Source organism: Elephantulus edwardii, unplaced genomic scaffold, assembly GCF_000299155.1.
Source record: "Elephantulus edwardii isolate Elephantulus edwardi_28Jun2011 unplaced genomic scaffold, EleEdw1.0 scaffold00278, whole genome shotgun sequence".
NCBI classification, from domain to species: domain Eukaryota; kingdom Metazoa; phylum Chordata; class Mammalia; order Macroscelidea; family Macroscelididae; genus Elephantulus; species Elephantulus edwardii.
Window position 1 is genome coordinate 905,735 of NW_006400028.1, and position 25,041 is coordinate 930,775.

At 40.7% G+C, this 25,041-nt stretch overlaps 1 protein-coding gene across 1 annotated transcript in view; it reads left to right on the forward strand.

Annotated features, from left to right (window-relative positions):
* Positions 1–22,798, forward strand: part of BIN2 (bridging integrator 2) — a 47,407-nt gene extending 24,609 nt beyond the window's left edge. Inside the window, exons 3-13 of the mRNA XM_006900217.1 lie at positions 5,293–5,347; positions 5,836–5,930; positions 6,368–6,463; positions 6,676–6,783; positions 7,244–7,329; positions 8,846–8,921; positions 9,714–9,796; positions 17,278–18,019; positions 20,386–20,466; positions 22,462–22,536; positions 22,769–22,798. Of these exons, the coding sequence (XP_006900279.1) occupies positions 5,293–5,347; positions 5,836–5,930; positions 6,368–6,463; positions 6,676–6,783; positions 7,244–7,329; positions 8,846–8,921; positions 9,714–9,796; positions 17,278–18,019; positions 20,386–20,466; positions 22,462–22,536; positions 22,769–22,798 (1,527 nt within the window). The remainder of the gene's footprint in view (positions 1–5,292; positions 5,348–5,835; positions 5,931–6,367; positions 6,464–6,675; positions 6,784–7,243; positions 7,330–8,845; positions 8,922–9,713; positions 9,797–17,277; positions 18,020–20,385; positions 20,467–22,461; positions 22,537–22,768) is intronic.
* The last annotated feature ends 2,243 nt before the right edge of the window (positions 22,799–25,041 follow it).

The following is a 25,041-nucleotide window of genomic DNA, read 5'->3' on the forward strand; positions in this document are numbered from 1 at the left end:
TTCCAGTCTTTTTTGGATAATCTTCAGTAGAATCTTGCTTGCATGTGTAATCCATGATATTGTTCTGTAGTTTCCACACTCAGTTGGATCGCCCTTCTTTGGGATGGGAACAAATATAGACCTCTTCCAGTCAGTTGGCCAAGTGGTTGTTCTCCAGATTTCTTGGCACAGTTTAGTGAGCACATCCAGGGCAGCATCTGTTAGCTTAAATATGAAAATTGGTATACCATCTATTCCGGGGGCCTTATTTTTTTGCTATTTCCTTCAAACAGCTTGAACTTCTGCCTTCATCACCATAGGCTCTGGCTCAAATGCTATTTCATTTACCATGGATATGCTAGTTTGTTCTCTTACATATTCTTATTACTACAGAGGCTCATCTACTCACAGATTGTTTATCATTGTGGTTGTTGCAGGATTGTATATGTTATAGCATCCTGTACTTATGCAGCTCTCAGTGTCTTGCTTTGTCTTGATTATGTTGCGCCGACTTCTCCAGTAATGTGTATGTGCATTGCCCTTCCCTTCACCATAATTACCATGACAATACTTCATCACACATATTTTGGGCATATTTTCAGGCCAGTCTTTGGAGAATAGCATCATGCTTGGTAAAGTACAGGGTCAGTGAAAAAGAGGAAGGCACTCAAGAAGGCAAATTAACCCATGGCTGTAAAAAAATGGAGTCGAACACAGCAGCAACTGTGAGGAACTGGCAGGATCGAGCAGTGTTTCCTTCTGTGGGTTGGGGCCAACTCGACAGCACTCCACAGCAGCAGCTCAAAGTCCTTGTCAAGGAGTAAGGACTGGCTCACAGCTGACTATCCAGCAGGTTTGCAGACTGTAATTGCATGGGAGGAGATTGCCCATCATTCTCTCAAGAGCAACTTGAATATTTGAACCATGTATGCCTTTGGGTTGGCAGCAAAACTCCTTTCCACTAGACCACCAAAGCTCCATAACAACTTTTCCCTCCCTGTACTTCCCACTGCTTGGTGCCATCAAAAAATGTTTTTCTCTGTATAAACTTTTTCTTGTTGTTGGTGTTGTTAAGTGGCATCGAGTTGGTTATGACTTATAGCAACACTGTGAACAACACATCTGAACCTTGCCATACCCTCCACCATCCTCACACATCCTGACACAGTAGAGTCCACTGCAACAGTCACTGTGTTAATCCACCTGGTCAAGGGTCTTCTTTCCTTTGCCAACCCTCTACCTTTCTGAGCATCAGATCCCTCTCAAGGAATAGCTCTCCTAGCAACATGCCTAAAGTATGTGAGGATGTGTTGCTCATCATCTTAGCCTCCAAAGAGCACTCTGGCTGCACCCTCTCAAAATAGATCTGTTTTAAAAAAAAGATAGATCTGTTTGTTCTCTTGGCCATCCATGGGATGTTCACTGCTCTTCTCCAACACCATAGCTCAAAGGTAATAGTTCTTATGTAATCCTTTCTCACTGTACAGTTCACAGCTGTGTAGCAAATTATCAGAAAGACTGTGGCCTGAATCAGAACACACCCTAGTCCTCAACCTGATATCATTGTTGTTGTTATGTGCCATCGAGTCGCTTGAGACTCATAGCGACCCTGTGTACAACAGCCCTAAACTCTGCTCTGTCCTGTGCTAATCGCACTGTCTCTGATACACCCATCCTGATTACCCTAGTCACTGAATCAGTCTACCTCATAGAGGGCCTTCCCCTCCTACGCTGTCCCTCCACCCTACCAAGCATGATGTCCCTCTTCAAGGACGGGTCCCTCCTTACAACATGTCCAGAGTATGTCAGATGAAGCCTCAGAATCCTTGCCTCCAAGGAGCCGCCTGGTTTAACCCTCTCCAGGATGAATCTGTTTGGTTTCCTAGCAGCCCATGGTACCCTCAGTACTCTTCTCCAGCACCACAGCTCAAAGCCATCAATTCTCCTTCCATCCTCCTTAATCATTGTCTAATTCTCTGATGCATAACAAGTGATAGCAAAGACCATGGCCTGTATCAGATGCACCTTAGTCTCCAGAGAGACACCATTGCTCTTCAATACTTTGGAGAGGTCCCTAACAGCAGACTTTCCCATGACAGTACACCTTTTAATTTCCTGGCTACTGGTGCCAAGAGTGTCGATGGTGGAGCCAAGCAGACTAAAGCTGTGAACAATCTCAATCTCCTCACCATCCATCCTGATGCTGCTAATTGGTCCAGTGGTGAGAAACTTTGTCTTCTTGACATTGAGCCTCAATCCATATTGAAGGCTGCACTCCTTGACTCTCTGTAGCAAGAGCTTCAGGTCCTCCTCAGTTTCAGCAAGCAGGGTTGTGTCATCTGCATAGTGCAGATTGTTGCTGCATCTTCCACCAATCTTGACACCACACTTCTCCTCATAGAGCCCAGCCTCCCGGATAATCTGTTCTGCATACAGGTAGTCAAGGTATGGAGACAGGACACATCCCTGGCGTACACCCTTTCCAATTTTGAACCATTCAGTGTTTCCTTGCTCTGTTCTGACGACTGCCTCTTGGTCCAAGTATAGGTTTCGTATTAGCAGGATCAAGTGTTCTGGGATTCCCATTCTTCTCAGAATCAGTCACAGTTTGTTATGATCCACACACTCAAACGCCTTTGCATAGTCAATGAAACACAGATATACATTCCTCTGGTATTCCCTGCTTTCAGCTAAGATCCATCTAACATTAGCTACAATATCCCTAATACCATAATCCCTTCTAAACCCAGCCTGGACTTCTGGCAGTTTACTGCTGATGTGTTGTTCCAGTCATTTTTTTATAATCTTCAGTAGAATCTTGCTTGCATGTGAAATTAATGATATTCTATAGTTTGCACACTCTGTTGCGTCACCCTTCTTTGGGATCGGGACAGATACAGATCTCTTCCAGTCAGTTGGCCAAGTGGTTATTCTACAGATTTCTTGGCACACTTGGCGAGCATGTCCAGGGCAGCATCTGTTAGCTGAAATATGCCAATTGGTATACCATCTATTCCTGGGGCCTTATTTTTTCTATTTCCTCCAAAGCAGCCTGACTCTTCAATAATTTTGGAGAGATTCCCTAACCACAGATTTTCTCAGTGCAATTTGTCTCCATATTTCCTGACTGCTGGTACCAAGGGTTACAATGGTAAATCCAAGTAAGAGAAAGTTGTTAACAATTTCAATCTTTTCTCCATCTGTCATGATGTTGCCTATTGGTCTGGTGTTAAGAATCTTTGCTTTCTTGACATTGAGATGCGATCCATATTGAAAGCTGTGTTCGTTGATTTTCTGCAATAAGTGTTTCAAGCCCTCCTCACTTTGAGCAAGCAAGATAGTAGTTGTGTCAAGGTTGCTTAACCCAGGTAATTAATGAGGCTCCCTCTGATCCTAATGCCACATTCCACTTCATAGAGTCCAGTTTCTCGAATAATTTGCTCAAAAAAGAGATTGAATAGGTACGGATAGAGGAGAGAATACAACCCTGACGTACTCCCTTCCTAATTTTAAACCATGTAGTGTTCCCTTGCTCTGTTTGCATTTGCACAGTAGCCTTGTGGTCTAGGTATAGGTTCCACATGAGGACAATTAATTGCCCTAGGTTTCCCATTCTTTTCAGTGTTAGCCATAACTTGTTATGATCCACACAAATGCTTTTGCATAGTCAATAAAGTACAAACAGACATTCTTCTAGTATTCTTTATTTTTCAGGTAGGAACCGTCTGATAGCAGCAATGATAGGCCTGGTATTACAGCCACTTAAATCCTGCTTGAAATTTTGGCATCCAGAAACTTCCTTACCTATGTAATTTTCTGGCCTATCTTCAGCAGTCATTTGCTTGCATGTGATGTTAATGATATTGATCAGTAGTTTCCACATTCTGTTGAATCACTTTTCTTGGGAATGGGAACAAATACGGATCTCTTCCAATCTGCTGGCCAGACAACAGTCTTCCAGATTTGCTGGCATAGACTAGTGAGAGCATCCAAGGCTGCATCTGTTAATTGAAACAGGTTAAAAGTCATCTATTCTTGGGGCCTTACTTTTTTTGCCAATACCTTCAATGCACCTTCCACTTTCTCTGTCATTACCTTTGGTATACGAGTGTATGGTACTTCCTGAAATTTTTCAGTGTCAATCAGTTCTTTTTGGTACAATGATTCTGTGATTCCTCCATCTTTTGATGTTTTCTGGGTCATTCAATATAATGCCCATTGCATCTTTTAATATTGCAACTTGAGACTTAATTTTTTCGGTTCTCTCAGCTTGAGAAATGAGCAAGTTCTTCCCTTTTTACTCTCAAATTCCATCTCTCTGCACATTGCATTATAAACTTTGCTTTGTCTTCAGGAGTTGCCCTTTGAAATCTTCTGTTCAGCTCTTTTACTTCACCATGTTTTTCTTTGTTTTGGCTTCTGGACACTACAGTGAAATTTTTAGAGTCTCTTCTGAGATTTCCGTTTTTCTGAGTTTAAGGGGTTCTTTTGCACTAATGATAATTGGTGACTGGAATGAGAAAGTTGGAAACAGTGAAGAAGTAATAGTTGTAAAATGTGGGCTTGGAAATAGAAATGAGACTGGAAATAAAATTATTAACTTCTGTATTTTCAATGATTTTTTCATTGCAAATACCTTTTTGAAAAGACAACAACTTTGCACATGATAGGCTGCATAGGAATCCCATTGACTACATCTGGAAGGAATCATTGGAGAAACTCAGTATCAGCAGTCAAAACTAACTGAACTCTGGGTCAGACCATCAAATACTCATCTAAAGCTCAAATTGAGGCAGAAAAAAATGAAAATAATTCCACAGGAACCAAGAAATGATCTTGAATCCATTCCATCTGGATTTCAAGATCATCTTAAGAGTAAGTTTGAAGCGTAGAACACCAGTGACCGACAACTGGATGAGTTACGAAGGATATTGTCTATAAAGAAAGCAAAAGGTCATTAAAGGAGAAAGAATTAAAACAAATGGATGTTGAAACATTTTCTTAGTTTTTGTAAACAGTGGTCTGATATGTTACTTGTCCTTTGGTGATTCTTTTACTGTACTCTTCTGTTTTGCTCTCTGGAGCATCTTTTTTAAAAAAATTTATTTTTATTATTTTTTGCATGTACCATCAAATTAGCTTTGACTGGTACAGGAGGATATTGCCCCTCCTTCTCCAGCAGAGCATCTGATGGATTTGAACAGCTCACCTCTGGGATTGCAGTGTAGCTTCTTGCCACTAGGCCACCAGAGCTCATCTGGAGCATCTTTTAAATGTATCTCTTTCATCACCAAAGGCACTTCTCCCTTTCAGGCAGAAGGTCACAAGCTATACAAGGATCTGAAGAACTTCCTTAGTGCAGTTAAAGGTGAGTAATTGCAAGGGAGGAGAATCTAGTAATTTATAGGCACTGAGCTGACTTTAGATTAAGAAGAAGAAATTGAATTGATGGAAGTAGAGTTAAGCTTTTAATAGTTAAAACTTTCCTGAAAAAAATGGGCTTCTGTATATTAAGAAGTAGTAAGTCTCCGTTTTCAGTTCAGACAAAAGCTGAATAAATTCTTACCTTGAATATTGTACTATAGAAAGGACATTTCTGCAGTCATTGAAATCCAAAGGGCATTTATGCAACTATTTGGAAGCCAGTGTGAAAAAGACAATCATATGTAGGCTTTTCATCCTTGACTCCTAGCACTTTGGGGACCTGGAAGTGTGAGTTTTCCTGCCCATCCTCATGCCTCTTTCCTCTCTGATAATCTAAACCATCTGAGCTTATACTTCAGAATTGGACCTGTGTGGTTATGCCAAGCTGCTGTTTTGGAAACTTTCTGGTAGAACTGAGTTCTGTCTTTTCAGTGATGCATGAAAGTTCAAAGAGAGTGTCAGAAACCCTACAAGAGATCTACAGCAGCGAGTGGGATGGGCAGGAGGAACTGAAGGCCATCATAGGGGTAAGGGCAGCTTGGACTTCATGTCTCCTTCAGTACTCAACCCTACCCTACCTTCCCACACCCCCACCTTCCCACACCCCCACCTCACCCTCTTTTAGCTTCTCCATCCAAGCAAATAGGAAAACAAAAGAGCCATTTCAGTAGTCCCTGGGTGAGCTGCAGATGCTACCATCATTAAGGTAAAAAATGTTATATGTGGATTCTTCTGGGTTTTTTTACCTTCCCCCCCCTCTTTAAAACCTTAAGGGAGTTTAGCCTCCAGTGTTTAACATGATACTCTGAATAGTGTGCCTCAAAAAAACCCATTTGGCTTGGTTTTGTTTTTTTTGGATTTTTACTCTAAGAAAAATTTGGATATCTACCTGGAGAACAGTTGATGGATATTTACCTGGAGAACAGAAATAGAACCCTCACCAGCCTCTGTTTTTATCCCACAGAATAACGATCTCCTTTGGGAAGACTATGAAGAGAAACTGGCTGACCAAGCTGTGAGGACCATGGAAAACTATGTAGCCCAGTTCAGTGAGATTAAGGTACTCAGTTTACATGATCATAGCTGACATATTAAGTTAAATGGTTCAAGTAATATTTGAGCTGTAAAATTAAGAATCAAGTTGGGTAGGTGGTTTAGGAGAAGGATTAAGTTTGAGAATTAGAGCAAATCCTTTACGTGATACTCTGTTACCACATCCTCACCCCTGACAAATTAATATCAAGGCACTATCTTGTGATCACCCTCGTCTAGGAGAGAATTGCCAAGCGAGGTCGGAAACTCGTGGACTATGACAGTGCCCGACACCACCTAGAGGCTGTGCAGAATGCCAAGAAGAAAGATGAAGCCAAGACCGCGAAGGTAAAGGAAAAGGAAAAAAAAAATCCCAGGAAACCTTTCCTTCTTCTTATAATAGTATCAGGTGGCTGCTAGGTCAGCCAGGGCTTAGAAAATTATAAACTCAACATCCAGTTTCCTGAAGGAAATCCTGTTTCCTCTGACAATTGGATAGTCAGAGACTTGAGGCAAAGGAAGGAGAGGCATGATTCCAAATAGGCCTGTTACTGCTGTGTGCCACTGAATGGCGACACTGCATAGCACGTTTCCTAGGCTCTCATCTTTATGGGGGCACGTGCTCAGCAGCTGGGGAGTGGAACTGCCAGCTTTTCCATTAGCAGCCAAGCAAGCACTTAACCACTGTACCACCAGGACTCTTTCTAGGTAAAAGCTTAGTATCTTAAAAAAAATGCAGAGGATGAAGGAGGGAACTCCAGCCTCATATTCAGGATTCTAGAAGATTTTCTTGTCTTTTACTTCCTAGGCAGAGGAAGAGTTCAATAAAGCCCAGATAGTGTTTGAAGAGCTGAACCAGGAGCTATTGGAAGAGCTGCCGGTTCTCTTCAACAGGTAATGATTGAGATTTAAGAAATAGCTGAACTTCTGGGTCACTGCAGACCCAGGCCACCCAGCAGCCCAAGCGTGGCATCTCATGAAAAAAGCCTTGCTCCAAGAATGGGATGTGGTCTGCCACTGGCTTACCATAGTAGCCAAGCTACTGTCTCTGTCTAAACCCTGATTTTTTTTCCTCTTTTTCATCTGCAATACAGAGATAACTATCCTTGTCTTACCAGCTTTTCTGGGCATGAAGACAAGATGCTTCTTGGATAAAAGAGATCATGGCAAGAAAACTGCCATCATCTTGCACACTAGATTTATCTGGTTTCATGCTCAGATGTGCATTGTTTTAAACAAGCCTGGTTCATGAGCATTCAGATGTACATAGAAAATAAACTGGATGATTATGTGCATTAATGAGGGTGTTAAAATGTTTTGGATAAAATTTTTCTCTATTGGAAAAAGAATCAACCGACTCGCCATGTCATTTTTTCCCCCATTGGACAAGATGATGCAATTTTAATTGAACTATTTTTTTATTTCTTACTAGTCTGTGTATGATAGAACCTTTGTAGTATATGTATTCTAAAACCTTAGTTATGTTTCTCTTTTTTTCAAGTGTATAAGCCAATCCATTTTTGTATATTCAGAGTTATAAAACATTGGTGTAATTATAGAACATTCCTATCATCCCCAAAAAGAAATTCTGTACCCATTAACTCTAACTAATAAATTATATTAATTATGTGTAAAAAGAGTTATTTCCAGTCATAGGCAAACACTGATAATCTATTTAAAGATGGAACAAATAAAAAATGCCTATTCTGGACATTTCATATAAATAAACTCATTTAATATGTATTTAAAACTTGAGTAAAAGTTTACAGAGCAAATGTGTTTTCCATTCAATCATTCATACATATTTTGTTTTTTTGACAGATTATATTTATTTATAATTATAACCCACATTATAATCATATTCCTGCTCCTTGAGTACCTTTCTGCACTTCCTTTCTAATTATATCTCTGAATTTAGATTGAATTGAAATGTAACACATTTTTAAGTATAAGCTTTCTGAATTTATCTAAAGGAGAATTCCATTAATGTATGTTGAGCTTCATAAAAGCCCAAGTATTGCATAAAGAGAAAGAATAATTACTTATTATAATAATTATTATAATTTTATGATCTTACATAAATTCTTCAAAGAACTTTCACATCTACTTCTATATTTAAAAAACTCAAATCAGATAACTTTATACAACTAGAAATTCATTGACTTTGATGACAATCTAAGCTGATAGTTTCTCCCATGATCTTCTCACAGCCAAAAGTCAGATGTATACCTAGCCACATTCTGATAAAGCCAGATTCCAGAACAACCTCAGGCTTCGAAGTGGGGTCCTTTTCTCTGAGGAGCTATGGGAGTGGCTGGCTTTGGCTTAAACTCTTGTTTTGTATTTCAAAGGGAAATTTCTTGCCCCTCACTTAACTCCTGCATATGTTTGTTGTTTTGTCTCCTGATAGTCGTATTGGCTGTTATGTGACCATCTTCCAAAACATTTCCAACCTGAGGGATGTTTTCTACAGAGAAATGAGCAAGGTAAGACACATATGACTAATTTAGTGTCCTAGGTGAGACACAGCCCTGATTTACATCATTTCATTGACTTTTGACATCACAAAATTTTTCTTTTTATCATGACAAAATATAGTACTTGATTGATTCTGTTGAGCTATGTGAAAATAAAGCTCTTTTCTTCTCCATTAACATCTAAATAAAAGAATCTACACTTCATATTCATCCTGAGTAAAGGAAGCTAGGCATATGGAAAGAGCAATTAAAATAAGGACGCAACTTGTGTAATCTCCATTTTTTGGTGTTGGAGAGCAAAGAGTGTTTAACCACAGCTTGGTTTCTTAGGTGGATAGTCTTGAATAAGTGCCTGTCAATGACAGGCAGTTATGTAGTCCTGAGATTCCAAGCTCTCCTCTATTGTAATACTAGTTATGTACATAGGCATACATATTTCTCTTCTCTATAGTTTCTTTGACTAGATCATGATTTGCCAAGTTAACATTAAAATGAGCTTTTATTCCTTGGGTCACTAAATGCTCAGCATCTGAGAGAAACTAGGACCTTGAATCACACATCAGTTAAGAACCCTGCCTTGAAAGAACTTCGAGTCTGATTCAAGAGGCAGAACTTAGGACACAGAGAAGGAAGAAAGGGTAGCTGGCAGAGCTTTAAGCACTAGTACTGAAGAGTTGAACAAGAATAGCAGTTCTGAAAAGGTGGGGAAGTGTTATTTTGAGATGCTGTTTTAGAGGAGAAAAAAGATATTCTACTGTTGGGTTTCCACCTGGCTCCACCCCCTTTTTTCTAATTGACTAGCTGAACCACAACCTGTATGAGGTAATGAGCAAACTGGAGAAGCAGCATTCCACCAAAGTCTTTGTGGTGAAGGGACTGTCGAGGTAAGTACCTTCTTGGACTTTTTTTCTGCTTTTTGTGTCTTCTGTGTGTACATATATTCAAGACCCTCTTCTTCATCCAAAATCCTGAACTTCCCTTTGGATTCCTGCGTGTATTGTTGTTTGTTATTTGTACCACACTTTCGCAACAATTCTTTGACCTTTTGGTAAATATTTCAGATATGACTAAAGGTATAAAAAATAACCATCTCCCTACCACCAAACTGTTCCAATCAACTATTACAAAGCTTCCAACATCCCTTCCCCAATAATGTTCTCCTTCTGTCTCCCACTTGAAGTACAAGGTAACCTCTGTCTTTGAAACTAATTGTTTAACATACAGTTGTTATTAGTCACTCGATATTATATTATTAATGTAAATAATATACATATATGTGTAAGTAAATAATTACATGATTAATATAGATGTAATATTAATTGCATTTACCATATTGTAAAATTGTCACCACAATCCATTTCAATTTTTTTTTTACCACTGTAAACCAAAATTCAGTATCCCTTAAGTAGTAACACCCCATTCACTGCTGATAGCCACTAAATTTTTTTGAGGGTAAAATTGTAAAAGATAGATTTCTTTAAAAGTTACATCCTCAAATGGACAAACCTCCCTCCTTGAAATAAACTTTTGTCCGTTAATTTGCCTGTTCTTGTTATGTGACGTTGAGCTGCTTGCGACTCATAGCAACCCTATGTACAACAACCCTAAAACCTGTTCTATCCTGTGTCAATCTTACTGTCTCTGACACACCTATCCGCCATTAACCCAGTCACTGAATCTATCCATCTCATCCACCCGCTCCAGCATGACGTCCGTCTCCAAGGACTGGTCCCTCCATGTAAGATGTCCGAAATATGTCACATTAAGTTTCAGAATTCTTGCCTTCAAGGAGCAGCCTGGTTTCACCCTCTCTAGAACAAACCTGTTTGTTCTCCTAACCATCCATGGTATATTCAGTACTCCTTTCCAGCACCACAGCTCAAAGGCATCTCCTTCTATCATCCTTAGTCATGGTCCAGCTTTCTGATGCATAGCAAGTAATTGCAAAGACCATGGCCTGAATCATGTGCACCTTAGTCTCCAGACTGATATTGTTGCTCTTCAGTACTTTGGAGAGGTCCCTGACAGACGGCTTTCCCAGTGCAATTCATCTTTTAATTTCCTGGCTGCTGGTACCAAGAGTGTTGATTGTGGAGCCAAGCAAATTAAAGCTGTTAACAATCTCCGTTTCTTCAGTGTCTGTCATGATGCTGCCAACCAGCCCAGTGGAGAGAGTTTTTGTTATGTTGAGCTTCATCCTGGAAACAAACAGATTCATCCTGGAGACAGTTAAACCAAGCTACTCCTTGGAGGCAAGGATTCTGGGGCTTCGTCTGGCATACTTTGGGCATGTTGCAAGGAGGAACAGGTCCTTGGAGAGGGACATCATGCTTGGGAGGGTGGAGGGTCAGCGCAAGAGGGGAAGACCCTCTATGAGATGGATTGATTCAGTGACTGGGGTAATCGGAATGGCTGTGTCAGAGGCAGTGCGATTGGCACAGGATAGAGCAGGGTTTAGGGCTGTTGTACATAGGGTCGCTATGAGTTGCAAACGACTCAATGGCACATAACAACAACAACAACATATTGAGCTTCAATCTATATTTAAGGCTACAGTCCTTGACCTTCTGTAGCAAGTGCTTCATTGAGGTCCTCCTCAGTTTCAGCAACCATTGTTGTGTCATCTGCATAACACAGATTGTAGAGTCTTCCTCCAATCCTGATGCCACATTTCTCCTCCTGGATAATCTGTTCTGCATATAGATTGAAAAGGTATAGAGATAGGACATATGCCTGGCATACACCTTTCTGGATTTTGAACCATGCAGTGTTTCCTTGCTCTGTTTGATGACTACCTCCTGGTCCGAGTATAGTTTTCGCATAAGCACTGTCAGGTGGTCTGGAATTCCCATTCTTTTTAGAGTCATCCACAGTTTGTTGTGATCCACACAGTCAAATACCTTTGCATAGTCAGTCAAACACAGATATTTTACAGAAATGGGATCATAAAATATTTTTCCTACCCTCCTTTTCTTGGCGGGGACTAGGTGTGCCATCCTGGCCCCTGTTATGTACAGAGGCAAAGGGAGAGGGCTCCAGCCCCCTCAGTGCCATGACTTTGGTGCCAATGGTTTCCTGTCTGTTGGTTCTATCCTCAAGCGCTAAGACAAAGGAGAGGAAAAATTAAGTATTTGTTCCAGACTTAGAGGGATCTTGACGGTCATCTTTCTTAGTAGTACTGAACCCATCTGCCACATTTGGAAGTAGGAGTGGCATCCACTTCCTAAACAACATGCCTCTGGAAACTCTATGAACTTTGAGAAATGACAATAGTTATAGAAAGGCTTCAGGCCTTTTGTTCATAGGTCGCTATGAGTTGGGCTCAACTCCATGGCAGTCAACAATAACAACAGATGGGTGGGGGAGTGAGGAAAATGGCAAGAAGTTGTTCAAATTTGTATTCAAATTTTGTAAATAAACTAGTAGGGGGAAAATTTTTCCTTTTGTATCTGAATTATTTCATTCAGCATAGTGTTTTCAGGGTTTATCCATATCCTCATATGTCTCAGAACTTCACTTTTCTTTATGTCTGAATAATTCAGTGTATGGGTCTAAACTTTGTTTATCCATTCATCTGTGCCCCACCCAGAGACTTGATGGATACTCAGTTGTTTCCACCTTGTGGCTACTGTAAATAATGCTGCCATGATAATTAGTATACAAGTACCTTTTTTTTTTCAGTCTTGCTTTCCATTTTTTTTAGCTATATGCTAGAAGTGAAATTGTTAGGTCATATGTTAATTCTGTGTTTAACTTTTTTAAGAACTTGCAAACCATTTTAAATTCCCACTAACAATGCATGAAGGCTCTAATTTCTTCACATTCTCACCAACACGTGTTATTTTCCATTTTTTTGATACTATCCCAGTGAGTGTGAGGTGATACTGTAATTTTTTTACCCTAAATAATTAAAGACGCTGAATGTCTTTTAATCTGTGTATCATGTTTAGAAAAATATTTATTCAAATTCTCTGCCCATTTTTAAAAAGGGTTGTTTGTCATTTTGTTGTTTAGTAATAATACTTCTCTATGTAGTCTAGATATTAAATTAAAACCTTATCATATGAGGTGTTATTGTTATATGCCATCAAGTTGGACCGACTCATAGCTGGTTCCTCTGAAAAGCCCCCAGAGGGTTTTCAGAAGCAGTAAATTTCACAGAAGGAGATTACCCATCTTTCTACCTCTGAGCAACTAGTGGACTTGAACTGAGTGCCTTCTAGTTGGCAGCACAACTACTTATCCATTTGGCCACCAGAGATCCCTTATCATATATGGAGTAACCATTATCTTGAATTTAATATTTACTCTTTCCGTGTATATCTCCTTTCTTCTACTCTGAAATAATGTTTTGCCTCCTTGGACCTTTGTTTACATAATTTGAATTACACTGTGTATATTCTTTCGTAATTGCTTTTGTTCATCTAGTGCTACTTTTGAGGTTTATCTTTGTTGCTACATGCTGCTAGCACTAATCTTTCCTGTCTGTAGCTAATAGTGCTGTTGTCTACTTCACAATTATTCTGTCCTCCTGCTGGTGGGAGCTTAAGTCTTTTACTCTCACAAATAATGTTTCAATAGCTATATTTTACATTTCTCTGTGAGTCTCTAGAATGTTTACTGTGAGCTGTTACTGTCATGTACTGAGCTGTTACTGTCATGTGCCTTTGAATCAGAGCCAACTTAGAGCTGATCTTGCAGCAGGTTTTCAGAGGTAGTACATAGCAGGGGAGGAGAGTGCAGGTGCAGCAGCTGGGGGATTTGAAGCTCATGCTTTTGGGATGGGATTGCCATGCTCCATTAGACTGTGAGTATGATTGCTAAGTCTCAGGGCTTGTGCAGTGGGCCTTGTTCAGCCGTCCAGGAGAGCATAGCCAAACCTGCTGCTGTGTAGTCGTTGCCAACTCATGACAATCCCAAAATGGCTCCACTGGGTTTTCTTGGCTCTGTTTTTTGTTTGGTTTGTTTTGTTTTTTTTCTCTTTACTTACCTGGTACTGGAACCAAACTAGAAAGCCGCAGCACATGAGCCACCGGGCTCTGCTCTTACTGACTTCTACCTGGTACCGTACCGGTAATGGACTGAACCAGAAAGCCGTGGCATGTGAGCCTCCGTGCTCTACCAGTGAGCTACATCTCCAGGCCCTTGGCTCTGTTTTTAGTAGAAGCAAGATCACGAAACCTTGCTTTTGTAGTACCAATAAGTGGGTTCATACCATCAACCTTTAGATTAGCAGTCACACACAAGCTGTGTTATTTGGTTAAATTGTTCTCCAGAGTAATTTTCTGGAGTTACAACCTACCAATAGTGAATTAGAGCCTCCATTGTCCCCCATTCTTGCTGCACTTGTGATGATGCCGGACTTCTTTTCTTTTTTTCTTTTTTTTTTTATGTCAGACTTCTTAATTCTTGCAAGCCAGTAGGTATGAACTGGAATATTTTACAGTTTTAGTTTATCTTCCCAGTATTGTTAGCTTAAGCATCTTTTCATGATTGACCATTCAAAGTTCCGGTCCTTTGAATTGCTTATTTGTTAATTTTTCACTTTTAATTGGATTGTTGTTTTTGTTATGTGCCATCGAATCACCAGTGACTCATAGTGACCCTATATACAGAAGCTCTGAAACCTGCCCTGTCCTGAGCCAGTCTCATTCATTCTGACACGCCAGCCCTCATTGCCCCAGTTACTGTATCAGTCTATCTCATCCAGGGTCTTCCTCTCTGGTGCTGTCCCCCCACCCTTCTAGCATGATGTCCTTCACCAAGAACTGGTCCCTCCTGGCCATGTGCCCAAGTATGTGAGATGGAGCATCAAAATCCTAGCCTCCAGGGAGAAACTTGTTTTCACCCTCTCCAAGTCAGACCTATTTGTCGTCTTGGCAGTTCATGGTATGTTCAAGACTCTTCCCTAGCACCACAGTTCGAAAGCATCAATTCTTCTTCTGTCATCCTTAGTTGTTGTCCAGCTTTCTAATGCATAGCAACTTAACCCTCTTTTGTAATTGATTTGTGTGTGTGTGTTTTTTGTATACCACATGTACTAATCCTTTGGTCATATGCATTGCAAAGGTCCTTCTCCAGTATGTTATGGCTGTCTTTCTACTTTTTTTATATTGTCCCTTATCTTCATGTGTTCTCCATGCTTCCCACCTATGTCAGCATCTCATTAGGGTCTTAAAATATTATCTTTTTATCATTTGAAGGCTTCTGAAGAAATTTTATTAAACTCCTTCTATGCACAAGGTTGTTTTGTTTTGTTTTGTTTTAAATTAATTTTAATGAAAGTTTACAGAGACAAACAGTTCTCTCCTTCATCTGTTTCAATGCAATATACATCATTCCTCCCCTCCTTTTATGCCTTCCCTCAACCCCAATGTCAGTCCCGTTTTACAACAGTGGCCCTATGCAATATTTGTCCTTTTTTGACTGAGATATTTCACTCAGCATAATGTCCTCCAGGGTCACCTATTTTGAATAATATTGCATGAGGTCTTTGTTCTTCAATGCTGCATAGTATTCCATTGTGTGAATATACCATAACTTCTCTTATCCATTCATTTGTTGATGGGCACTTGGGTTGTTTCCAACTCTTTGCTATTGCAAACAAAGACACAATAAATATGGTGTGCTTTATGCACAAGGTTTCATGGTGGATGATACAGAAATCTTGCCCTTTCTCTAAAATAATTTGTTGTTGTTGTTGCTATGTGCCATCAAGTCGCCTGCGACTCAGTGACCCCAGTGTACAACAGCCCTAAACCCTGCTCTATCCTGTGCCGATCTTATTGTCTCTGACACACCAAAGTTGGGATAATAGATGGCTGCATAACAAGACAAAAAACTAATAAGTTTATGTATAACACGGACCTAATGAACTCAGTAGGAGCTCCAGAGAGGTGAGTAATCAGCTCAATGCAAATGGTCAGTAAAGAATTCAAGGAGTTCCCTTTAGAGTAGTGAGAGAAGATCTTCACCCTGAAACCCACAGCGTCCCTTTTCAGCAGGAAGTAGCTAAGAGAATACGCCATCCCCTTTTCCTTATGACTCAGGGTGAAGTCTCTCTCAGGGAGGAGTGATAGGGAATGGCAAAGGACACACTGACAAAGAAGATTAATCAGAACTGGCTTTGACAAGCACTGTGGCATTTGGACAAGAACAAACTGGGAGGAGGGTAGAGAGAATAGTGCAACAATGAATGAATGGACACCCAAAATCTCTGTAAATGTTTATGAAAATTAATAAAATATAGAAATAAATAAATAAATAAATGAGCATTTAATTAATGGAAAAAAAAGAATTCAAGGAGTTGATGACACTGAATATGGAACTTGAAGGAAAACTAGGCCTCACCTTTGTACCACTCATTTAGCAATTGTTTGTCTTTGTCTCATTGCGGTCGAGTGAGAACCTGCCGATAACTGACTTTCCAGCAGGTTGCCAAGGCTGTAAATCGCCCTGGAAGAGGTTGCCCATCTTTCTCCTGAGAAGCTGAGGGTAGGTTCAGACCTCGAGAAGATGCACCCTTTGGATTAGCAATGTAGCTCCCTAGAGACTGTGCCACCAAAGCTCCCTTCACAGTTGATTACAGACTGTTAAGAAGAACTACTAAAGGAGCGTTGTAGAGTTTCTTCCTTAATTCTTTGCTACAAAAGCTCCATTTCTCTTACTCCCGTCAGTGAAAGCCAGAGTTCTGACTGTCCATTCTGCCCCACTTAACCATCACTTAGAATAAACTGCCCCAAAAACTTAACAGGAAAATTCAGCCTTGTTTATGCTCTGTGTTGAGCCTTAGCTCCTAGAATGGCAGGACTGGAAAGAACCTCCATCATGCAGCTTACCGCACCTCAGAAACCCACACAGGGCAGCAGATGTTTCTCCTTACCTTTCCCCCCTGTGGCCTGTTCTTTTTCCCAGAAAATAAGCCATAGTTTGGTACCTCGAGAGTAAGTATTTGTGAGTTTCTCAATCAGTTGGTAAATCAAATATAAGAGGGATTCAAAGCAGCAAAAAGGGATTGAATCCAAGCTGATAATGGCTTTAAGGGTATCTAGCACATAGTATATACTTGATAAAGGTTAGTAATGCCACTTATTAATCCTTTCCACACAGAAAGTACTTGTTCTATTTTGCTGAGTCTCTCTCTTTTATCTTTAAAGATTTTTGTATAATTGAGGTCATGATATAGGTAAAATTTTCCGATCCTTTTTCACTTCACCTCTGTGGGATACTGTAATTACAGTGTTATATATCATTTTTAACATCATTTTATTGTACTTGGTTATATACATGGATCCTAATTTTGTTTTGGATGTCTACAGTGCTTCTAGATTCCAGTGCTTTTAACCTGATACCCTTCCTTTTTCAGCAACAACAGACGTTCTTTAGTCATCTCTCCCCCAGTTCGAACATCTGCAGCCCCTGGTTCTCTCACCTCGCCCACCAGTCCTTCTGCATTTTCCTTGAAGAATGACAGGGAATCCACCTCAACAGCTGAAGAAGAGCTGGCACATGATCCAGCCCAGGGAGAAGACACCTTAAAAGATGAAGGAATAGAGGCAGAAGGGGCTGAAGCCAGCTCCTCTGAGGAAGAGGAACCCCTGCCAGCTTGCAATGGCCCGACCCAAACCCAGCCCTCTCCAACCACCGAGGGTGATGAGTCGCAGGAGGAAGTATTCTCTAGCTCCCCAGGGCCTCCATCACCAAGCCAAGCCAAGACCCCTTCAGAACAGCCTTTATCATCTCCTCCAGAAGCAGTTCTCCAAACCCACGCCGTAGGTGAAGAAACTGAACAGTCAAAGAAGAGAGCCTCTCTCTCCAGAAACTCCACACCCCCTAGTAGGCCTCCTCCACCAAGAGCCTCTACTGGCCACAGGCTTTCCTCAGGGACCATGCCTTCCAGCCCTCCAGCCTCTGAAGATGGTTCACCCACTACCCCTAAGGCCTGCCTGGAGGCTGAGACTCCAAGTCCTGGAGCATCCATACAGCCATCTCCTGACCCAGAGCCACCAAAGAAGCCAGAAAGAACTCCTGAGAACAGAGAAGAGGAACCCACTCGTGATCTGAACCCAAAAGAACTTTGCACTTCTCCTGCTCTAATGATCTCTCAGGTAAGAATAGATCAGGTTGGATTTTTACTCTCTCTTTACAACTTCCATCTTTGAAAGATCATGAGTTCAAACCCACAAGTGGCTTCTTGGGAGAAAATACCTGGCAGTCTGCTTCTATAAGGATTATAGTCTAGAAGACTTAAGGAACAGTTCTCCTCTGTCCTGGTAACTATGAGTCAACAACTCCCAACACAATAGGTCCAAAGATAACCCTGAATACTTTTTTCTTTCCAGGACTGGGGATGATTTTATAGCAACTAACTTTATAATCTATATTTAGGATAATTGACTTTTGCAGAAAGCGACATCTAATATTTTTGTATGAAGCTTTTTATTCATTTATTTCGTTAGCTTAGATTTCTGGGTGTTCCCAGTATAAAGAACTGATAACTGGCATCCTACCTCTTCTGATAAGATATAAGGATATTTGTTTGTCTTGCTTGTGGCTGTGATAAAAAGACCATGAGTCATTTTGTTTTATAACATAGGTTACATTCCCCATATTTGTCTCATCATTCTTTCCATTATCTCTGTGATTCCTGTTTCCATTCTTCCCTCCACTGGGTCCCTCCCTACCTGCTAAGTTTTATCATGGGCACTGCTGCCCTTGTGAGCCTGTGTGATCCATTGCTCTAAGGACTAAGTGCCTGCCTGGTGTTACTGTTCACCTTAGATCCCTCTAGTGTTTGACTCTTAAATTGAGTTCAGTTCCAGGCTCACAGGTGGCTAAGGACCATAGACAGTCTTCATCAGATTAACACTACTAGGATTTTGAGTTTTGTTCTGTGTTTATCTCACACTTTATCCAGGACCCTGAACAGTCATCCCTTTCAGAGTGATTAGCAGTGGCAACCAGGCACTATCTAGTTTTTCTGATCTCAAGAGCATGAAAATTGAGGGTGCTAATGTCTCTTGGTGCTTTTTGTTGTTGTTGTTATGTGCCATCAAGTCGCCTGTGACTCATAGCCACTCTATGTACAATAGCTCTGAAGCCTGCCTTATCCTGAGCCAGTTCTCACTGACTCTGATACACCTACCCACATTGCGTAGTTACTGTATCATTCCATCTCATTCAGGGTCTTCCTTTCTTACGCTGTCCTTACAACCTTCCAAGCATGATGTCCTTCTCCAAGGATCAGTTCCTCCTGGCTACATACCCAAAGTATGTGATACAGAGCCTCAAAATCCTACCCTCCAAGGAGAAACTTGGTTTCACCCTCTCCAAGACAGACCTGTTTGTTTTGTTTGATATGTTCAAGATTCTTCTCCAGCACCACAACTGACAGGCATCAATTCTTCTTCCATCCTCCTTAGTTATTACCCAGCTCTGAGCAAAGCAAGTACTTGTGAAGACCATGGACTGGGATCAGGTGCACCTTCATCTCTAGACTGACATCTTGGTGCTGTGGAGTAATTATTTTAGTGTACCTTTGATTTTCTTCACTCTTTGCTCCAGAGAGAAACCAATGGTTACTCTTTAGCTGGCCATTGGTAAGCTTCTTTTAAGTCTCCAGCACAACTCACCAATATACATAAGATGTATAACATTGTCATTTTATATAATGCTATGCAAGTTGACTTTGAAGTCCCCCAAGACAGGGAAGCCCTCAATGCCGATGACCCATTCCCTCAGAGTGTTTGGTTATGACTGATAATTTATTTGGCACTGTTATACACATGGATATATTTAGAGCACATACAGATATTCATGATGAAATACTATCAGCCAGACCTGTGCATGATCATGGGTATACTTTTATACTTGCCCACGTCTGATCGTCTTGTCTATCTGCCTGTGTACTATTTGTAGGTTAATGTCCGTTACTGATAATGTAGAGTCATATTGTTACCTGTAGCTTGTGAGCACCTCTTTACATCTTCCTTTTCTTTGTTGTTGTTGTTGCATGCTGTCAAGTCAGAACCAACTCATAGCTGACCCTCCAGCAGGTTTTTCAGAGACAGTTAACCACACAGGAAAAGATTGCCCACCCTCCTCTCACTGAGCGGCTTGTGCGTTCAAACTCTGTTTTGGGGATTGCAGCACAATTTCGTATCACTAGAGCTCCTTTTCTTTAGTCGTATCCTAATCAGTCCCGTTTTTATTTAGCTGTTTCCTTCTTCCAGCAATGTAATTTACTAGAGAAAAATTAAGTAAGGGAGGGCACAGTGAGTGGGAGATGGGTTGCAGTTTTAAAAAGGGTGGTCAGAGAAGATGGCTTTCAGGCAGTGAAAGTAGGAGAAGATCAGTGTCCTAACTGAAGGTTGACCAGGTGCTTTCTGAGGGGAGATAACACAGACAGAGGCTGATAGGCCAAGTGTGATGGTTTTGACCTATCTTCTTTGACATTTTCTATTTTGACCCACAGGATTTTTTGGAGCCTAGTGAGCCAGTGAAGATGGAAGACAAGGAAGAGAACAATGAGCTTATCCCAGCTGACTCCCCAGAGGTAGTAAAATCCTAGTTGTTAACACTGTTATACCGAGTCTGGACTCACATGTTGCACTAAGAGCTCTAACAGGACAAGATAGACAATTTCTCCTGACTAGTTTCTAACCTGCAGTGGATCCTCTGAGAGAGCTACTCAGGGCATATGACCAATGAGTGAGCACAGGGTAAATGCAGGATTTTGAGCAGGTAAAATTTTGCTGCTTATCAATTTTCTACACTGAAAACACAAAGTCAGCGCTATGGAGAAGGCCAGATTAATTTCATTTTGACATTATGACAGTTTTAATATGGAAACATCAATAGATTGACCTCTTCTTAGCTCTGGTGAATATTTAAAAAGTTGGCATTCTTGAAGTAATGTGATAATAGGGACCAGGATACTCTCTGACCATTCAGAGAAAAAATCTGGTAGCACTTACTTCTCTGGAAAAAGAGGTATAGGGCACAACCTCTTATCCTGTATTTGAAATGCACCTTTCCCCACTCCCCACCCTCTCCTGTGGTCTTCGCTAAGGAGTCCTTTTTTCCCCTCTGTAGAATTAAGAAACTGGACCATGGGAGAGTCTGGCCTATCAATACCACCAATGCTCTGAAATGTGTATCCTGCAAAATACACTTACTTCACTCACAGACACATAAAAAATGATATTTTTCCTCAGAGTTATGAATGCTTACATGTACTAAAATGGATAAATATTAATTTAATTAGGGGAAAATAACTATTCTTGCACAGCATTTGAATAATCTGAGAATTTAGATTTTTAAAAGTTTTGGGGAAATTACCTTAATCCTTTAAAGGATAAACCACAGAATTTTAAGTGTCTGTCACACTGTTAGAAATAGGTTCTGCTATTAAAAAAATTCATTTAGGAAGAATGTAGACGGCATCTTAATTTTTAAAAAAAATTAATTCCAAAAATTAGAGTTAATAGGATTCCCCCCCCCCCAACCCAACATAGCAGTTCCCAGACATGGCTTTCCACACCTTTGGTTTCTATATCTGAACCTAGCACTTTTTCCAAAGAAACAATTATACCACTGGATTATCCTAACTGTATGCATGTGAGAGCTATAGTTCCTTCTTGAGGATAGCTAGTCTAAAAGTGGTAGGTAGTGGGTTTACAACCTATGATTTTGCCTTACTATACTCCCACAAAGATAGATAGACCTGCAGAGAACCATGACACACAAATTGTTACATGGCATCTGATCATGAAAATGACACTAGAATCCAAAGCCTTGGTTTCCTGTCCCAGCAACCCTTGGTTTCATTTGTAATATAAATAGCAGTAAAGCTTTCCTGGGTGCCTTCACCCTCTAGTGCAACAACATTGTTTTTTTGCTCTCTGGATTGTGTATGGATCCATGTAAAGGGTACAACAGAGAAGATCCTTCTTTTTTATTAATTTTAATAGACATTTACAGAGTTTTGGATTTCCATTCATTCATTGCTGCACTTTTCTCCCTGCCCACCCCTCCCCACCAGTTTGCTCCCCTCTCCGAAAAGAAAAAAGAAAAATTCCTTCATTAGTATACAATTCCCCCATCCCTTCCTCCCCACCCCCGACCCCGAGTACACTTCTCTATGCAACCTTAATTCTGGATTCCTGTGCTAACCATAATACTCAATCATATATCACCTCTAATCTGTTCTTTCCCTCATCTGTTTCAATATAATTACATAATTTATCCAGTTTTTTCTGTCATACCCCAACCCTGATGTCAGTCCCATTCTACAACAGTGGCACCATGCAGTATTTGTCCTTTTGTGACTGAGATACTTCATTCAGCATAATGTCCTCCAGGGTCACCCATTTTGAATAATATTGCATGAGTTCCTTGTTTTTCAATGCGGCGTAGTATTCCATTGTGTGAATATACCACAGCTTCTCTATCCATTCGTTTGTTGATGGGACAGAGAAGATCCTTCTTAAGTTGAGAGATGGGAAGGAGACTGAGCTACCTCTCACTGGCAGAACTCTTCTTTTCACAGACCCAGGACGTTCAGCTTCAAGTCTCTGAGGTTGCAGGAGAGAGCAGCATCCCAGCACCTGAGCCTCAAGAAGAGGTGAGAGAACATGCAGGCAGGCAGAGAATAGAGTAGGCAGCAAGATTGAGATTCCTCAAGAAGTGAATAAATAACATCTGCAACAAAGGCATTACGATAAGCCCAAAAACCAGTTCCAGGAGTGGCATTCCATGAAATAGAATTTGGTAGAAACAAATTGAGTTTTACTCTCTTGAGAGTGATTGATAGGAGGGCAGGTCATTACCTAATGTAGTCTGTATTTGTTTTCCAGGTATCTACAAGTCAGGACGAACAACTCTGAAGAGGAATTGCCAAGACTCCTCCACACATATCTCCCCAGAGAAGTTCCCTAGCTAGGCCTTTCAAGTTATGGGGTGGCCAGAGGCTGGAGGTCAGAGGGACTAATGTCTCAATTCTCAGCTCATGTATAGTATGAATGTTGGAGGCAAAGAAACATACAGCCTTATGGGAGGGAGAGAGGCAGGATTAGGAGAAGAGAATGTTAGGCTCAGGGATATTTAACTCAGGCTTTGGAATTGTTTAAGTAGTAGGACTTTATATATATATATGTATTCATTAAAATGAACTGTAATGACTATTAAGCATACACACCTGTAGGTATACTTGTCCCTATAGAAACATATAACCACACATGTTCAGAGAATGATGAACAAATCTGTCTTTGATTTACCGCTCATTTCACAAGACTTAAAGCTGGAGGAGGGATAAAAAACCAACCCAAGTTTTTTCCAGATGCCTAAATAAAATGGGATGCTGACTATACATGGATTTTTTGTTTGACAGTGTGAGGTACTCCAACCCAGATCCTGTTCCTCACTTGGGCAAGGTTCTTGACTTCACGTTCAGAAATATTTAGTCCTGTGTCAGACCCTCATCTCATCCTACCTCCTGCCTGTGAAGTCTTTGATGATGCGAACACCACAAACTCCCCTTTGCAGTCTAGGTGGTTTACAGCATAATCATCCTCCCCGACCTGGAAAGGGATCACATTTTGGAGTCATGTCTATTATACAACCTGGTATGTGATGTGGGAAAAGGATGAAGGAAGAAATGGAATTCCAAGGAAAGAGAAAGGACAAAAGGATAATACAGTGAAAATAGTGCAGACTTGGGAGTCAGAAATAGTGGATTAAAGCCCTGTCATTTGCTTACTATAGAAATCTTTGTGAAAATATTGAAACCTTAATTTTAAATTCCTGTCAGGCATTCATAGGCACATGGTAATCCACCTTGCTCTTATTTCTAGGGATGTTAGGTGATGATGACACCGTTCAATCATTCAGTGAGCTTTTATTGAACACTAAGGGTTGTACTGGAGTGAGGAGGGATAAGAGCTTTATGTAGAAAACAAGTGGAGTACATAACAGAAGGGGCAGAATTTATTGGTGGGCTAGAAGAGAGACTTGATGGAGACAGAGATGTTAAGGAATTTGAGATCACTAAAAGACTAGAATTTGATGGTGCCATTTCCTGAAATGATTGCTCCAGAAGGAATTGCATTATATAGGGATTCTTTGGTTGCTGGCAACTAACTGATATTAAGCAATAAAGGGGATTGTTAGAAGAGATTATGCAGTTTACAGAACTGAAAGAATAGCCCACAGGAACGGCAGTCCCGGGCTGTCTGCTGCGGGGATGCAGGACTACCTCTCCAGTCACTCCCAATGGAAACCGCTTTGTTGTGTTCTTACCAAATCCAGATTCCCTTAACAAAGAATCTAAGTGGGCCATCTTGGATCTTGGGCTATGTATCTGTCTGTGGCCAGGGAAATGGAGAGCTGTGATCTGTGCTGTTACCAGGGTGGGGAAGACATGTTGGCACCGACAGCAAGAGGTAGACCAGTGGTTGGAGTGAAGGAAAGAGGAAGATGAATTATAAAGGGACACAAGGAAATTTGGGAGGTGATAGAAATTTTCATTATTTGGTTGTGGTAATAACTTTAAATGGGAATATATCTTTATCAAAACTTATCAGTTGTATGCAAATGTGTACAGCTTGTTGTACATCATTCATGCTCTGACATTTAAAGCTATAGAAGCAAACCAAAGGTGTCCGCTATAAGCATTGGACATAGAACTTCTCAGTATATAGGGTCATTAAACCCAAACCAAACCCCTTTGATTGATTCCAACTCACAGCAACCTCCTAGGACAAGTCAAATTGCCCCCTAGAGCTTCCAAGGCTATAATCTTTACGATGGTAGACTGTCACATCTCCCTCAGACCAGCTCTTGGGTTCAAACCACCAACCTCTCAGCAGCAAGGTTAACAGCCAGGGGTTCACCTCTGTGGCACCACTCATAGGTATGGAGAAGATATGATAAAAGACTGTTTTCAGTAGGGAACGGGAAATTCGTGTCTGTATTTTGGAGACATTATCTAAAATTCTGCAAACTTTTCTTTAAAACCTTTCAAAAGACATCTGTGTGCAGCAGTAATAGAAGGTTACATGCCTCTGATAGGAGCATTACTTTTTTTTTCTATAATTTTATTAATTTTCATAAACATTTACAGAGATTTTGG